The 17,952-nt window shown below is 41.2% G+C and overlaps 1 protein-coding gene across 1 annotated transcript; it reads left to right on the top strand.

Moving 5' to 3' along the window:
* The first annotated feature begins 3,569 nt into the window (after window positions 1-3,569).
* Window positions 3,570-17,947, top strand: CAPG (capping actin protein, gelsolin like). The gene is made up of 11 exons (XM_073684379.1): window positions 3,570-3,628; window positions 3,753-3,851; window positions 4,054-4,083; window positions 5,535-5,704; window positions 7,893-8,047; window positions 8,469-8,633; window positions 11,747-11,896; window positions 13,490-13,585; window positions 13,660-13,786; window positions 14,953-15,041; window positions 17,682-17,947. Exons 3-11 carry the CDS (start codon window positions 4,061-4,063, stop codon window positions 17,745-17,747), a joined length of 1,041 nt encoding a protein of 346 aa, XP_073540480.1. The 5' UTR covers window positions 3,570-3,628; window positions 3,753-3,851; window positions 4,054-4,060; the 3' UTR covers window positions 17,748-17,947.
* The last annotated feature ends 5 nt before the right edge of the window (window positions 17,948-17,952 follow it).

The following is a 17,952-nucleotide window of genomic DNA, read 5'->3' as shown; positions in this document are numbered from 1 at the left end:
TCAGAGCTAGATGCAGAAAAAAATTATATTCAATTTGCAACCTGCTGGAGGTCAGTATAGAAGGACTAATAGAACAAGTCCCACACACTGCTAGAAGCCCAAATATTTTTTCAGAGCTAAATGAAGAAAAAAATTATTTTTAATTTGCAACCTGATGGAGGTCAGTATAGATAGACTAATAGACCAAGTCCCACACACTGCTAGAAGCCCAAATATTTTTTCAGAGCTAGATGCAGAAAAAAATTATTTTTAATTTGCAACCTGATGGAGGTCAGTATAGATGGACTAATAGACCAAGTCCCACACACTGCTAGAAGCCCAAATATTTTTTCAGAGCTAGATGCAGAAAAAAATTATTTTTAATTTGCAACCTGATGGAGGTCAGTATAGGTGGACTAATAGACCAAGTCCCACACACCGCTAGAAGCCCAAATATTTTTTCAGAGCTAGATGCAGAAAAAAATTATATTCAATTTGCAACCTGCTGGACGTCAGTATAGAAGGACTAATAGAACAAGTCCCACACACTGCTAGAAGCCCAAATATTTTTTCAGAGCTAAATGAAGAAAAAAATTATTTTTAATTTGCAACCTGATGGAGGTCAGTATAGATGGACTAATAGACCAAGTCCCACACACTGCTAGAAGCCCAAATATTTTTTCAGAGCTAGATGCAGAAAAAAATTATTTTTAATGTGCAACCTGATGGAGGTCAGTATAGATGGACTAATAGACCAAGTCCCACACACCGCTAGAAGCCCAAATATTTTTTCAGAGCTAGATGCAGAAATTTTTTTTATTCAATTTGCAACCTGATGGAGGTCAGTATAGATGGACTAATAGACCAAGTCCCACACACTGCTAGAAGCCCAAATATTTTTTCAGAGCTAGATGCAGAAAAAAATTATTTTTAATTTGCAACCTGATGGAGGTCAGTATAGATGGACTAATAGACCAAGTCCCACACACTGCTAGAAGCCCAAATATTTTTTCAGAGCTAGATGCAGAAAAAAATTATTTTTAATTTGCAACCTGATGGAGGTCAGTATAGATGGACTAATAGAACAAGTCCCACACGCTGCTAGAAGCCCAAATATTTTTTCAGAGATAAATGAAGAAAAAAATTATTTTTAATTTGCAACCTGATGGAGGTCAGTATAGATGGACTAATAGACCAAGTCCCACACACTGCTAGAAGCCCAAATATTTTTTCAGAGCTAGATGCAGAAAAAAATTATTTTTAATTTGCAACCTGATGGAGGTCAGTATAGATGGACTAATAGACCAAGTCCCACACACCGCTAGAAGCCCAAATATTTTTTCAGAGCTAGATGCAGAAAAAAATTATATTCAATTTGCAACCTGCTGGACGTCAGTATAGAAGGACTAATAGAACAAGTCCCACACACTGCTAGAAGCCCAAATATTTTTTCAGAGCTAAATGAAGAAAAAAATTATTTTTAATTTGCAACCTGATGGAGGTCAGTATAGATGGACTAATAGACCAAGTCCCACACACCGCTAGAAGCCCAAATATTTTTTCAGAGCTAGATGCAGAAAAAAATTATATTCAGTTTGCAACCTGATGGAGGTCAGTATAGATGGACTAATAGAATGATGCTATGCCCAAAAGATTTTACTTCACTAGGTGCAGTAAAAAAATTGGTATTCTATACACAGGTGGTATATCTTGCAACACAGATAGGCTACTCCACTGACTAACACACTCTGCAATAGGCCAAAAAGGATTAGCTTTGCTAGATTCAGCCAAATGCTGTGAAAAAAACTTGCACAGCACTGGCACAGACCTGCCTGGCAAAAACTGATAGGAACTGATGTAACCTAGTCCTGAAAAGGACTCCAATTACAATTAGTCTTTACTCCCACAACCTATCTATTTAAGAGCACAGACCTGCTTGATAAAAGTCGTAGGAAATTCTGTAACCTAGTCCTTAAAAGGACTGCAATCACAACTATTCCCTACTCCCAAGCTATCTGTATATTTGTGCGAAAATTGGCTTGAAATTAACAAGGTATAGCGCACACAGCAACAGCGGTGCCGTCTAACACGCAGCTGCAGCAGTGAGAAAATGGTGGCGACGGGGAAAATGGCTTGGTCTTATAGGGCAAGGACATGTGACATACACTGCCAATGACACATGCCCTTGCTTGTGTGAAAAAAAGCACTTCGCTCCGTGTGTGCGCTGCTGATAGGCTGACAGATTGCACCTCCCCACTGCAAATGCGGGAAAGAGAAAAAAAAATGGAGATCTTCATTGTTCCTGCAGAGATCCATCCCCTGCCCCTCCCCCCGCCCCGCTGTACACTCAAACTGCGTATTAACATTAATTTTCATCATTACTGAGAAAAAATCCAGTTATGATTTTGGTGCACGAACAGTTATCGAACATAACCTCGAACAGCCGAATTTTTCTCAAATTGTTCGTGTTCGCCGACCGGCTCGAACACCGCCCAAAACAGCTCGAATTTGAGATTGGCGAACAGTTCGAGTAGAACAACGCTCATCTCTACTCTGGACCTCAGACTTGGCTGAAGGTTCACCTTCCAACAAGACAATGACCCTAAGCACACAGCTAAAATGACAAAGGAGTGGCTTCAGAACAACTCTGTGACTATTCCTGACTGGCCCAGCCAGAGCCCTGACCTAAACCCAATTGAGCATCTCTGGAGAGACCTGAAAATGGTTGTCCACCAACGTTCACTATCCAAGCTGAGGGAACTGGAGAGGATCTGCAAGGAAGAATGGCAGAGGATCCCCAAATCCAGGTGTGAAAATCTTGTTGCATCATTCCCAAGAAGACTCATGGCTGTACTAGCTCAAAAGGGTGCTTCTACTCAATACTGAGCAAAGGGTCTGAATACTTATGACCATGTGATATTTCATCTACTCAATACTGAGCAAAGGGTCTGAATACTTATGACCATGTGATATTTCATCTACTCAATACTGAGCAAAGGGTCTGAATACTTATGACCATGTGATATTTCATCTACTCAATACTGAGCAAAGGGTCTGAATACTTATGACCATGTGATATTTCAGTTTTCTTTTTTAATAAATTTGCAAAAATTTCTACATTTCTGTTTTTTTACAGTCAAGATGGGGTGCAGAGTGTACATTAATTAGAAAAAGAAAAACTTTTTAGAATTTACCAAATGGCTGCAATGAAACAAAGAGTGAAAAATTTAAAGGGGTCTGAATACTTTCCGTACCCACTGTATCTATCTATCTACCCCATATCTATCTATCTACCCCATATCTATCTCATATCTATCTATCCATATATCTATTTACCCGATATCTATCTATCTAATAGATATCGATCTTAACCATATCTAATCTATCTATCTGCCCCTTATCTAATTTATCTATCTACCTCATATCTATATCTATATAATATCTATCTATCCCATATCCATCCATCTATGCTCTTGTGTTACAGCTGTTATGAATCGCACACACATTCCTTTGCTGTGCCCATGTGTTGGGGTCATTGCCTGTCTGCATTTACAGATGCTCTGCAGACTATGTTCCTCCCATCATCCTGCCCTCTCTTCCCTGGTAGAGGGGGTGAGTGGTAGTATACTGTTACCGGTCAACCTGAAAGGTAAAAAGTTTCTTTTCTTCTTCCTTCCTGTTGCAGCTGGCAGGCGTGTTGTCTGCGGCTCTCCCTCATGATATTGAGTCATACTGTATCCTCCCTCTCTTTTTTTCCTATTTAAAAAAAAAAGCCACAGACTTTTATAAAAAAGAAAGCCCTGAAGAACTAGCAGGGTGTGGTGAATAGCTCCACTGAAGACAGCCAGGAAGAAACAGTGAAGACGAGCAAGGTGAGAATTAGGGGGGCTAAAAACCTGCATTGGGGGGGATAGTGTGCGAGGGTAGTACTGTGTAGCTACATTCACTGGGCATAGTGTACAAACCTTGCCCGTGGGCAGTGGGTCCAAGCAAAAAAGACTCCACCGTTTAGTCCAGGGACCAGCCTGCAGCTGTTTTAGAGCTGTTCACTAACCTGTCCATCTCTTTTCACAGAGTCAAGATGTACGGAGGTCCCAGTGCAAAGTAAGAGCTCAGTCTGCAGACAATATGTGTGATCCTGTCACCCGATACCTGCACAGCCAGATACACAACACCTGGCAGGAGAAATGTGATGGCTTACCAGGGCGTACCTACTTCAGAAAGAATAGACAATTCATGTCTCATATACAGGCTTGTCCCACACTCCTATTTCAGATCTTAAGAAGTGCCTTGATGGAGTCATGTGAAGGCGTCACTGAGATGAGAGGCTAAGCTTGTGGTTGGGTGCACTGATATGCTACATTTGTAGTTCATTCCCTGAAAGGATGAGGTTTTGGTCTTCAGACATTTTCATTCCAGGACACCTTTGACCAGTTTACTTGACCTTCCTATGTTACTGCAAAAACCGATATTTTCCAGTCTAACGTTATTCACTAGCAGTTTTTAGTCAATCTGCATCTGTTTCTCAATCTCTTAATACATTCCGGTTTCCTCCCCTCAATTCTTCCGCTACCCACCCAGCCTGTTTGCTGTTTCCTTTTTTACTCTGTAACCTCAACTTGACTCATATTGCTATCCCACTTTGCAAATCACATTCATTCTATTGAGCCTTTCACCTAACCACCAATGGCTTAAAAGGGGTTGTTCAGTGAAAACAAGTTATTACCCATCCAAAGGATAGGTGATAACTTGCTGATTGGTGGGTGTCTATGTGCTGGGACCTGCACCAAACTAGGAACTTTTATCTCAATTCCAAAATGGAGTGGCAGGTTAGACACCCAATCATTGCTACCTCTATAGAGCTGCCGAAAAAATCTGTCCTGTGGCTGTTTTCACTGGACTTAACAATTGTTCGTGTAGGATGTAAGAACATTGATTTAGACAGCCCTTTCAAAGTGGTTGGAACACCATTACATATCATATCCACTACATAGATAATAAAAAAAAATAATAATTGCTATTACACGCTGTTAACACTCCCTCTCACAAGAATACTGTTGGGTGAAGAGTTCTGATAGTTTTGTATATAGTGTAGCACCGCCCAGTTGTCACAGTGTATAGCAATGTGCAGGTCCTTCTAATGAGCTAAGTGCTGGTCACACATCCTCATCACTCTCCCTGCAGACAGTTCTTTGCATAGTGAACCATTAGCCATTAGAAATTACATGGAAGGTATTTAATTATTTTGACTTCTCTGCAGTGAACTAAGGGCAGCATTCAGCTCATTAGAATGACATTCACATTGCTCTACACTTTTAAAACCAAGTGCCACCATCTTATCTAAGTGATTGTCATTATTCTCCAATGGATCATCATTTTTAATATCATGTAAATTGCAAATTTTATTCATTTTGTATATGTAATGGTGGGCCAACTCCTTTAAGGACCTTCAATGTATTGTTCAATATTAGGCAGTATGTTTACTTTGTCTGATGTACCATATCTTTCATGGAAGTATATTTATACGGTCTACATTTTTTTCTTTTCAACCATAGAGATCTAAGATTTCCCTCAACGATATCTGAACCAGGTCTCCAGATATTCCGCATCGAAAAGATGAAGTTAATCCCTGTGCCCACTGAGAGTCATGGCGTGTTTCACTCTGGAGACACCTATCTCCTTGTCTTTAACTCACCTGAAGGCAACTACATCTACGTCTGGAACGGTGAGGTTCTGTTCTTATGTCCTTAGTCTATTCTTTTATCATATTGTAAATGTGGCAAAATGTTCATGAAATTATTATTGGGAGATCCATGTGACAAAGAAAAAAGATTTCAGTTCCCTTTAAAAAGAATTCTGACACTATTCTAAAAGGTAAGTGGAGAGGTTGGGGGTATATTACCCAGAAGAGCAATTTCTAGGAGTACCCAAAATCCTGTTCACTTAAAAGGTTAAAAAAATTCACTGACCCAAAATTTCTTGAACTGTTCAAATTTTACATATAGAATCATAGAATGTTAGAGTTGGAAAGGACCTCCAGGGTCATCTGGTCCAACCCCCTGCTCAATACCGGATTCACTAAACCATCTCAGACAGATGTCTGTCCAGCCTCTATTTGAAGGAGAACTCACCACTAGTGATGAGCGAGCATGCTCGGGTATTTTCCTAGTATCTTCAGCATGCTCGAATGTTATGTTTAAGTTATGGTTTGCAACTGTTTGACAGTTTTAATACATGTGAGGAATGCCTGTTTGTTAGGCTTTCCTCATGTTTATTAAAGCTGTCAAACAGTTGCAAATCATGCACACTGAATGACTTAAACACAACATTCGAACACTCCGCAAATACTCGGCGAGCACCCGAGCATGCTTGCCGAAAGGGTTAACAGAACACGCTCGCTCATCACTACTCACCACTAGTGATGAGCGAGTGTGCTCTGTTAACCCTTTCGGCGAACATGCTTTGGTGCTCGCCGAGTATCTTCAGCATGCTCAGGTGTTATGTTTGAGTCGCTCCGTGTGCATGATTTGCGACTGTTTGACAGCTTTAATACATGTGAGCAATGCCTAACAAGCAGGTATTCCTCACATGTATTAAAGCTGTCAAACAGCTGCAAATCATGCAGACGGAGCAACTCAAACATAACACCCGAGCACGCCGAAGATACTCGGAAAACATCTGAGCATGCTCGTAAATCTCAAGTAACGAGCATGTTCGCTCATCACTACTCACCACCTCTCATGGAAGCCTGTTCCACTCATTGATCACCCTCACTGTCAAAAATTTTTTTCTAATATCTAATCTGTATCTTCTCCCTTTCAGTTTCATTCCAATGTTTCTCGTGTTTCCATGTGCAAATGAGAATAAGGATATTTGTAGACAGCTATTGACTCCTCTTAGCCTTCTTTTTTGCAAGCTAAACATTCCCAGATCTTTTAACCGTTCCTCCTAGGACATAGTTTGCAGTCCGCTCACCATCCTGGTAGCTCTTCTCTGAACTTGCTCTAGTTTTTCAATGTCTTTTTTAAAATGTGGTGCCCAGAACTGGACACAGTATTCCAGATGAGGTCTGACCAAGGAAGCGTAAAGGGGGATAATTACTTCACGTGATCTAGACTCTATGCTTCTCTTAATACATCCCAGAACTGTGTTTGCCTTTTCTGCTGCTGCATCACACTGTTGACTCATGTGCAGTCTGTGATCTATTAATATACTCTAGTCTTTTTCACATGTGCTGTTGCTTTTACCTTTTACTGTTAAAACCCAAAGAAGTATTCTGCATACTCAATATTATTAGATATTTTTGGGAATGTATGTGTTACAAATTGGTATTTCCTTAAATCATCAATTAAATCGAATTTGTCAGCAGGATTTTACCCCTGAACTATATATATGCACATGTAGATCTTTCAAAGACAAGTCCAGCAATACCTTTATACCACCAGTCCGTTCTACCATTATCCAAAAATCAGCACTTGAATGGATATGTAAATGAGTCTGAAGAACTATTTCTAGATCTGAAGCCTCTGTCACTCCAGCTCTTTTCCCCACCCAGAGCCGCCTCCTTCTTTCTGATTGACAGCCTCTATGCTGTGTGACCTCAGGCTAAGGAGGCTTCAGTCAAACAGGAGGAAGCGGCTCTGGGCAAGGAATAGAGCTGGAGTGACAAAGGCTTCAGATCTACCATAGTCCTTCAGCCTCATTTGCTTATCAATTCAAGTGCTGATTTCACAGTAATGGAAGAACAGACTGACCATGTAAACGTATTTCTGGACTTGCCTTTAAAAGAGCTACATGCGCAGATAAATAGTTTGGGGAAGTGAAATTCTGCTGTCAGATTCCTTTTAATCCAGGGATAGGATGCTTAATTTCTGGTGTCTCTCTTTCACCTTTATCTTTATGCTTCACGGCAGGAAATGGAACCTCAGTAGATGAGAGGGCAGCTGGCGCCATCTACAGTTCTCAGCTTCACATGCACATGGGTGAAAAACCCACTCAGAACCGTGAAACACAGGGTAATGAGACTCCAGAGTTCATGTCTTTTTTTCCAAGGGGAGTTACTTATTTGGTAAGTGACATACTGGGCAGATTGTACCCACATCATTTAAATTGTACCCACATTTAATTAAATGCTGTCTTGCTTGGTCCTGTGTTACAATTCTCTGCCAGCTGTGAAATGTATAATATATGTTTTATAGACTTTCTTGTAACATATATGCACTATGCACATGTATTAGCAGCACTCTGATTTATTCAAGGATTTCATAGACAGGATCTCATAGATGACTCTGAGCTGTAATGTTTTCTTCACTAGCTGTTATTCAACCTTCTTAAAAAGCAAACTTTATTACTTTATGTAATCCTATTCCTTTATCTGGCATTAATGGGACTTGATAGGTTTAATCAGATTTTCTGCAATATGGGATTCCAGATTAATAATCATAATCATAGTGACTCTGGCCTTTTCCATCCATTCCTGTATGTTATAGGATGGAGGAGTTTCTTCAGGTTTTCAACAAGCACAAAAGGATCCTGTTGCTCCTGCCAACCATCTGTATCATGTGAGGGGAAGGAAACAGATTCGGGCTACTGAGACTGACTTGACGTGGGAAAGTTTCAATACTGGAGATTGCTTTATTCTGGACACTGCAAAGGTAAGAACAGCACGATGCTGTGATCAGGTTGTAACAAGGGGTGTGGAAGATTCTGGTGATGTGATCTCACAGGGGCTCACTTCTAAGGGGAATTGGAAAGTAGAGGGCACTACTCTTACAGTAAAGAATAACATACAGAATACCCTCTTGTCATTATTGTAGGCCAAGGAGTAAACCGCTCATTAGATAGATCTCGGTTCTGTCCCCTCATATTTGTACACTGTAATAAGATCACCCCTAAGCTTTTATTTTTCCAAACTGAATAACTAAGTGTAATAACCTGTCTTGGTATTGCAGTCCACCCATTTCCGTAATAACCTTGGTCGCTCTTCTCTGCACCTGCTCTAGTTCAGCTGTCTTTCTTATATATCGGAGATTGTGCACAGTATTCCAAGTGTGGCTGCACTAGTGACTTGTATAGAGGCAAACTATGTTCTTATCATGAACATTTATGCCTCTTTTAATGCATCACATGAATTTATTTGCTTTGGCAGCAGCTGTCCAGCTTTGGTCATTAAAGTTCCGTTTGCTGTCCACCCACGTACCCAAGCCTTTTTTAGTGACAGTTTTATCCAATGTTTTACCATTTAGAATGTAATTGTGCATTTTGATTCCTTGGCCAAAGTGCATAACTGTACAATTATGTACATTAAAATTTATATGCCATTTCTAAGCCCAACCTCTCCTTTCCTTAAATATGTCTGTAGTATTATATTATCCTCCTTTGTGTTGATTTTCTTGCAAGTTTAGCATCATCAGCAAATATTAAAATTCTACTCTGTATGCCTTCTACAAGGTGATTAATAAATATATTTAAAAGAAGAAGGCCCAGTACTGACCCCTGTGGTACCCCACTGTTAACGGTGACACAGAGTGTGTTGCATTAATAACCACCCTCTATTTCCCATCACTGAGTCAATTGTTAACCGCTCTTTTTGCTGCTTATTCAAGTAGCTAGTATTGTAGAATTTATGGACTCCCTAAACATGTTCTCTGCTATTGAATTTTCCTTTGTAAATACAGAAGAGAAGATTTTTAATAGGTATTGGCCTGGTAAAGTCCTCCCAATTATGGGATCATCATTGAGATGTCTTTAAGATGCGGTTTATGACTACAATCACAGTGATGGTGGTGATTCTAAAGTCAGATAAACTTTCAGACAGAGAAGACAACGGTAGACTCTATAGGCTGCTGCTGCATAGGAGGCTCACACTGCTAGGATCGCTGCCATGTACGATGCTGACTGTTTACATGCTGCATTCGCACTGATCGCGCATTTAAAGACTGCCCATCGGCATCCCAGCTGCATGAACCTGAGATGCCCATGGATTGCTATGGATCCCGTGTCTGTCATATACACCAGCATATCAGATCCCTCTGGGGATAGGGTTAGTAATGCAGAGTACTACAAATATGTAGTACATTATATTCTCCCAAAACCAGGTGACGAACAATCATAGAAAAGGTAGAATAGAAACAAGTCACCAATTCTGCATTTATCACCCACTCCTGACTTTGGCTCCCACTCCTGAGAAAAATACTGACCGAATACGGATAGTGAGGCCATGGCCCAATAGTGTTTTTTCACATGACAGGTTCCCTTTAACCTATAGACAGTGAGTACTCATTGTACATACGTAACACATTGAAGATGTTACACAGGCTGTTGCAACTTGTGCACCAAAGAGGTAAAGTGGCCCACTTCCAGCTCCAAAGTCTCAAACAGCTTTTGGCACAGACACAAAGGGGTGCATCGTTTGGAGCTATTGTACTGCAAAAGGGTCCAAATATGGTTCTTGCAAATGGCCTTTATTCTGCCAGTGTCTGCTCCTACTCCATGCAGCTACTGCTGCCCCCTCTTCGGTACTAAGCTTTAAGCGCTAGATCTCCTGGCTAGAGACTGTTGGAGTCAACCCATGGCCCATTCTTACCTAGAGCCTGGGAATGGGGGCAATAAATAAATCAATGAGTAGCAGATATCACCCTAACACTAAGTGCTGATTCTCAAATATGTGCAGCCTCCGCCGTACTAGTCACCCCCTCATTCAATGATTCCCTTTAAAGACACATTGAAGAGGGTAATCTGTCACCAGGTTATTGCCACCTAATCTGAGAGCAGCATAATGTAGAGGCAGAGACCAACCACAACTCCAGTGATGCGTCACTTACTAGACTGCTTAGTGTAGTTTTGATAAAATCACTCAACAGGGGATCACTAGAGGACTAGTAATCCTGGTGCCAGGTAGTCCTCCATATTCATGAGCTCTGTATAACTCCGCCCTCACCAATGATTGGAAGCTTTCTGTATACACTGTACATGGACAGAAAACTGCCAGTGTTGTGGGCAGGGTTATACAGAGCTTAGCATTCAGTTAACTGGTAGATCTGCAGTAGATGGTGATTTTATCAAAACTGCAGCAAGCAGCCAAGTAAGTGACACATTTTTGGAATCAGGGTCTCTGTCCCTGCCTCATGGTGCAACGAGTCCTTTAAAGGGACTCTGTCAGTACAGAATGAGTGTTCAAACCAAGTACAGGCGTTTGGTGCACCATGGTGTGGCCATTTATTTACATACATCTTCCCACCTCCTTGTTTTCCCTCAATCTCCACCCCACCTCCACTCTGACTTTATAGAGCCAGTGAAGGGCAGAGCTAGATGGAAAAGAAGCAGGTGAGATGGTGTATATAAATGATTGGCTGCCATGATGCACCAATCACCTGTATTTGGTTTGAACAGTCATTCTGTGCGACCTATGCCTAGAATTAAGGTTAGTTTTCAATATTTTTCCAAACCAAAGTGCAAGAAAAGAGTGCACATAAGTATTAAGAATATTCCACAATGCTGTACATCCAGTTCTCAATTGATCATCAACGTGGAAATAATCAACCAATATCGTGAGATAGCAGTCTGAGAAACTCCATTTATCTCATGAAGATGAACCTTGTTCATATGTCCTCATTAGTGCGAGCAGAGAGCCAAGACCCCCATTACTTACCAACTGCATGGTGCCTGTAGCCATCAGCTAGACGTAATGCTCTTCCCCTCAACCATTGACTGTGTAATGGCACCACTGGTCTAATAACACTGAGACTCTTCTGTCATTACTCCCTAGGTTATTTATGTCTGGTCAGGGTCTCAGTCAAATATACTGGAGAGGAACAGAGCACAGGATCTGGCCAATCAGATACGAGACAGCGAACGTCGTGGAGCTGCAAAGGTGGAAATCATACAAGAAGGAGAGGAGCCAGAAGAAATGATTCAGGTATCACCCACTGCCCAACACGGGCTTGGTGAGAAAGGGAAAGCCCAAAGGACTAAAAGCACATTTGGGTATTTCAAGCACTTGGGCACCTTCTGTGACATTGGCCACAACACCAGAAAGGGGAATAGCCCAACTTCATTCCTATTGCCATGATATGCCCTGAACCCCAAAATACTGTACACAAATTAAAAGCTTCTTGCTTATGTGCACACCCATTTATCTGCCATTTGAATAAGGCTTTGAAAACGGTCCATGAGAATCCTAAATTCATGTTACTTAGTTCAAATTGGAAAGTGCTTATTAAAGAAAAAAAAAATATATGGAAATTTACATGGTAAAAAATGCTTCGTTTAAGAACAAAGCGATTTTCAATTCTTACTTCTTTATTGCTTGTTGCCCAGGTTAAATCGGCTACCACTTCAGTCTACCCAAACAAGCTTTTTTTTTTAAATATAAAGTTAGTAACTAATACTGTGAAACTGGCCAGGATAGCAGGAGTGCACAATTAGCTCCCAACCCGGACAGCTTCAGTGCAACAGTGTTCCACCAAAAGTTCAGAGGGAAAGCCGTGTATGCTTGTTACATCTGATCGCGCAGAGATCGGGCCATTGGCATCATTGTGCCGCTGGCCCTAACTGTCAATGAAGCACAAATGCACATGGATAAGTAGGAAGGAAGCCAGGGGGAGTACGCCTCCCGAACAAACCTTTAACCCTACTTAAAAGCTGGGGGGGGGGGGTCCCCATTCACATTAGACAAATGTCAGCAGATTTGGATAGCAGACTAATGTTTACAGGGGGCCCCACACAACAGATTGTCGAGGTAGATGTTGATTGGTAGTCCAAAATCAGACATGTCAATTTGTTTAGTTCTCCTGGAGATGAGCTGCCAACAGAAGTGTCTGACAGCAGCTTTCATTGAGAAGACAGGACTGCTCCGGTGTATAAGGGAGCCGGCCAAGATGGCAGGATGCCAAACGATTGTTCAACCAATTGCCATCTAATGTGTTTGGCCAGCTTAATGCACTACTCCAGTTGTTTTTTTTCCACCGCTGGAGTGGTGCTTTAAGCACGAGTCCCCCTCACCCTCGTTCATACACTCACCCTCTGGCGTCTTCACCATTTTTCAGCGCTGGTCCAGTCCCATGACGCAGCTTCCGTGTGACCGGAAGTCAGAAGCTACTTAAGAAGCTCTCAGTGCAAGTCTATGAGAGCCAGAGCAAGGCTCTCCTAGGCTTACATTGATTAGTGACCTCCGGCTTGCTCCATGAAACACTGGAGCAGCCGGCAGGTCACAAACTGCAGGAGACGGACCGGAACAGCTGTGAAAACAGATGAAGACACTGGAAGGGCGAGTATCAGATAGGGGGCTTGGATTTTAAAGCACCACTGCAGCTGTGAAATATAAAAAATAAAAAAAAAAAACACACACACACACACACACACACACACACACACACAACGCTGGAGTGATGCTTTAAAGGTGGTGGTGAAAATTATAGTTCACTAAATGGGCACTATATACCCAAAAGATATATTCTGTATTGCTACCGTCAAACTGATAATATTCAGAGACAATGTGTGTAATTTCTAGATTTTGGGGAAAAGACCAGAATCTCTCAAAGAGGGTTGTGCCGAGGATGACAAAGAAGCAGATAAAATACATACAAGGGGAGCTGTGCTTTATCAGGTACATACCAAATAATGCTTTAATGTGGCACAAAGTAGTTGCTACAGTCTCACAGGCATTGTCAAATGGCACAGGTCTCAAATGCAAGCGGCAAGATGCAGGTGTCTAGAGTGGCCGACGGGGCCATCTTCCGAAAAGAGCAGCTAATATCAGATGACTGCTTCATCCTGGACACTGCGGGGAAACTCTACGTTTGGAAAGGTATTTATGGCTTATTGTTAGCAGCAACCAAAGCTCTATACTGTTAAGCAAACCATCACAATGCAGAACCATTACTCTAGTCACATGGGCAGTTGAGACACTGATCGACAAAGTAAATCTGGCACTCGGTAATACATTTTAAAAGGAACAAGTTTAGAAACCTGTCTACCTTTTTACGCTATGTAATGAACGTTACCACATTGCTTTTTATGTAGGAAAAAAACCCCTCTAGAAATCATATAGGCAGTCCTAGCTTGATTAACCTCCAACAGGCTATCATAGGTCATTGTAAAGTCTAATGACATCTGGTGAATGTATAATATATTATAGTCTATATCTAGGTTGCTATCTGTTTAATATCGGTACAAAAATTTGTCTTCACAACTTTTATCCAGCACAAAAAAGTTTAAAGTGTAAACCGTTTTAACTGGATTTAATAAGCCAAAAAAAAAAAAATCTGCCACTCATCCGCCTTAGATGGCTATTCCTAGGGGATTTAAAGATTTGGCTGTCCAAGTGGCTAATGATCATAACACTCTCTAGAAGGGATCCTAAGTACACCATTATAAATTTTATAACAAATCAAGACTTCACGTCACAAGGCATAAGCTTTAAATGGAATCTGTCTGCATAATTTCACACCCCAAACTACATACAACATATGCAAATGTAGCTCTTTTAAAAGCAAGTCCAACAGTACCTTCACCTAGCTAGTGCATTCTTGTGTGGTTGGGAAATCAGTGTTTGAATGGATATGTAATTTTTAGGTCTGCAGCCTCTGTCACTCCGGCTCTATTCCTGCTCGACTGACTGCTCCTTTGCCTGAAGTCAAACAGCATAGAGGCTATTAGTGAAGTAGGAAAAAGCAACACTTGACAAGGTATAGAGCTGGAGTACAGAGGATTCAGATCTACAAATAGTTCTTCATCATCATTTATAGATGAATTTAAAACATTGATTTCTCATCAATAGAGGAACAGGTAAAAGCATTTCTGGATTTTTCTTTGAAATATTTGCATGTGGAGATAAATAATTTCTCGTGGGAAATCTTGCTGACATTCCCTTTAATAAAATCACTCACATCATTTCAGGATAACAATCTGTAAATGTGGATGTCCTGTGGATCAAAATGAAAATGGCACTAACAAGCAGGGTGATTTTTGCAGGTAAAAAAGCAAATAAAGAAGAACGGGACCAATCACTGGAGATAGCCAATGAGTTCCTGACGCTAATGAAATATTCTCCAAAAACTCAGGTGAGACTCTGTCATTCCAACTATTAAATTCCAGCTTCTGTATTACAACTGTACAGTTTTTTGCATCACATACCTAGGTTTGCACCCTGTGTGTATGATCTTGCAAATCAAAAGATACATACGAGGAAAAAAAAAAGTTGGAGAGTGAGGGGAGCAAACAGGCTTGGATGGGAATCTGTATAGTATATTGTATATTATATATACACACACACACACATATATACACAGTACAGACCAAAAGTTGGACACACCTTATTTAAAGATTTTTCTGTATTTTCATGACTATGAAAATTGCACATTCACACTGAAGGCATCAAAACTATGAATTAACACATGTGGAATTATATACTGAACAAAAAAGTGTGAAACAACTGAAAATATGTCTAATATTCTAGGTTCTTCAAAGTAGCCACCTTTTGCTTTGATGACTGCTTTGCAGACTCTTGGCATTCTCTTGATGAGCTTCAAGAGGTAGTCACCGGAAATGGTCTTCCAACAATCTTGAAGGAGTTCCCAGAGATGCTTAGCACTTGTCGGCCCTTTTGCCTTCACTCTGCGGTCCAGCTCACCTCAAACCATCTCGATTGGGTTCAGGTCTGGTGACTGTGGAGGCCAGGTCATCTGGCGTAGCACCCCATCACTCTCCTTCGTGGTCAAATAGCCCTTACACAGCCTGGAGGTGTGTTTGGGGTTATTGTCCTGTTGAAAAATAAATGATGGTCCAACTAAACGCAAACCGGATGGAATAGCATGCCGCTGCAAGATGCTGTGGTAGCCATGCTAGTTCAGTATGCCTTCAATTTTGAATAAATCCCCAACAGCGTCACCAGCAAAGCACCCCCACACCATCACACCTCCTCCTCCATGCTTCACGGTGGGAACCAGGCATGTAGAGTCCATCCGTTCACCTCTTCTGCGTCGCACAAAGACACGGTGGTTGGAACCAAAGATCTCAAATTTGGACTCCTCAGACCAAAGCACAGATTTCCACTGGCCTAATGTCCATTCCTTGTGTTCTTTAGCTCAAACAAGTCTCTTCTGCTTGTTGCCTGTCCTTAGCAGTGGTTTCCTAGCAGCTATTTTACCATGAAGGCCTGCTGCACAAAGTCTGCTCTTAACAGTTGTTGAAGAGATGTGTCTGCTGCTAGAACTCTGTGTGGCATTGACCTGGTCTCTAATCTGAGATGCTGTTAACCTGCGATTTCTGAGGCTGGTGACTCGGTTAAACTTATCCTCAGAAGCAGAGGTGACTCTTGGTCTTCCTTTCCTGGGGCGGTCCTCATGCGAGCCAGTTTCTTTGTAGCACTTGATGGTTTTTGCAACTGCACTTGGGGACATTTTCAAAGTTTGCCCAATTTTTCGGACTGACCGACCTTCATTTCTTAAAGTAATGATGGCCACTCGTTTTTCTATACTTAGAATTTGTATTATGGCAAAAAAAAAAAACAGCTAACAGTCTATTCAGTAGGACTATCAGCTGTGTATCCACCAGACTTCTGCACAACACAACTGATGGTCCCAACCCCATTTACAAGGCAAGAAATCCCACTTATTAAACCCGACAGGACACACCTGTGAAGTGAAAACCATTTCCGGTGACTACCTCTTGAAGCTCATCAAGAGAATGCCAAGAGTGTGCAAAGCAGTCATCAAAGCAAAAGGAGGCTACTTTGAAGAACCTAGAATATAAGACATATTTTCAGTTGTTTCACACTTTTTTGTTCAGTATATAATTCCACATGTGTTAATTCATAGTTTTGATGCCTTCAGTGTGAATGTGCAATTTTCATAGTCATGAAAATACAGAAAAATCTTTAAATAAGGTGTGTCCAACTTTTGGTCTGTACTGTATATGGGCATGTAGGTCATAGGAATCTGAATAAAATACCTTATCTGCGATACGATGTCTTATTCTAGAGAGATCCATATCTTTCTTGATATGCAAATATATTGTTAAGATCTATAGCCCTGACATTGTGAGACATGTAGATCAGGAGGCCAATTTGGATGCCAACACCACATCAGGCTGCGCTGCTGTAATAAAGACTCCTTAGGACCAAGATGAGTTGAACGGTTTTTAATTTCCACAACACGTTTCAACGCTGGACTAGCATCTTTTTCAAGTGAAAAAAAACATTATCCCCAGCCACAAGGCAGCAGCAGCTGATCTCTTCAGGTGTTCATAGGATTTGTGCCTGCACACAACCTGCTCAGGTGAACACCTTCCTTTTACTTTCCTTTGCAGCTAAAAGGTATCACCTGATGGTCTGGTGCGCTTTTTTTCCCCTACAGTTTTTCTACTATGTAGATCAGGAGAGCAAACTATCACACTGGTAACACCCCCTTTTATTTATTTAAGAAACGCTCTGGACACAGATTCTCAGTGAGATCAATGTCCAGCCCCATAGATCTTGACATCTAATTTACATATTCCAGAGAAATACATATTTTTCTTAATAAGACACGGTATTGCAGGTAAAGATTTTTTATTCGACTTTATGCCCTGCATGCCCATATAGATAGCTTAGGAGGGTTGGTCCTACTGACAGATTCCCTTTAAATGGCAAAACCCATTAGCATAAGGGATCCTTTTTGAATCTGCTATGGAGCCCAATGTTTGTTAAACATTTTTATCCTCAGGTCCAAGTAGTGTCTGAGGGCAACGAGTCACCGCTCTTCAAACAATTCTTCAGCAACTGGGTGTGATCGCCATAAAGTAACCAAGAAGGGTCCAAGTCCGCTCCTTCTGGAATAGTACAATGCGCTTCAGCCCCGCGGTACCCTTGGTATATATAAATATTTTGCTATTAAAAAGCAGCATATTGGTGATTGAAACAGGAGGATGACTCCAACACTCTGCAGACTGGGACTATTTATTCTGCACATTAAACATTTATTGCAATTTTTGTAT

This window comes from Phyllobates terribilis, unplaced genomic scaffold, assembly GCF_046119375.1.
Source record: "Phyllobates terribilis strain yellow unplaced genomic scaffold, ASM4611937v1 Scaffold_5__5_contigs__length_657084704, whole genome shotgun sequence".
Classification (NCBI taxonomy): domain Eukaryota; kingdom Metazoa; phylum Chordata; class Amphibia; order Anura; family Dendrobatidae; genus Phyllobates; species Phyllobates terribilis.
The sequence above is the reverse complement of the archived record's forward strand: the minus strand, read 5'-3'. Positions and strand labels throughout refer to the sequence as shown.

Coding starts and splice junctions, on each gene's coding strand:
- CAPG (XM_073684379.1), top strand. CDS start 4,061: ATGTACGGAGGTCCCAGTGCAAA. Junction 4,084..5,534: donor TACGGAGGTCCCAGTGCAAA/GTAAGAGCTCAG, acceptor TTTCAACCATAG/AGATCTAAGATTTCCCTCAA. Junction 13,787..14,952: donor GAAACTCTACGTTTGGAAAG/GTATTTATGGCT, acceptor TGATTTTTGCAG/GTAAAAAAGCAAATAAAGAA.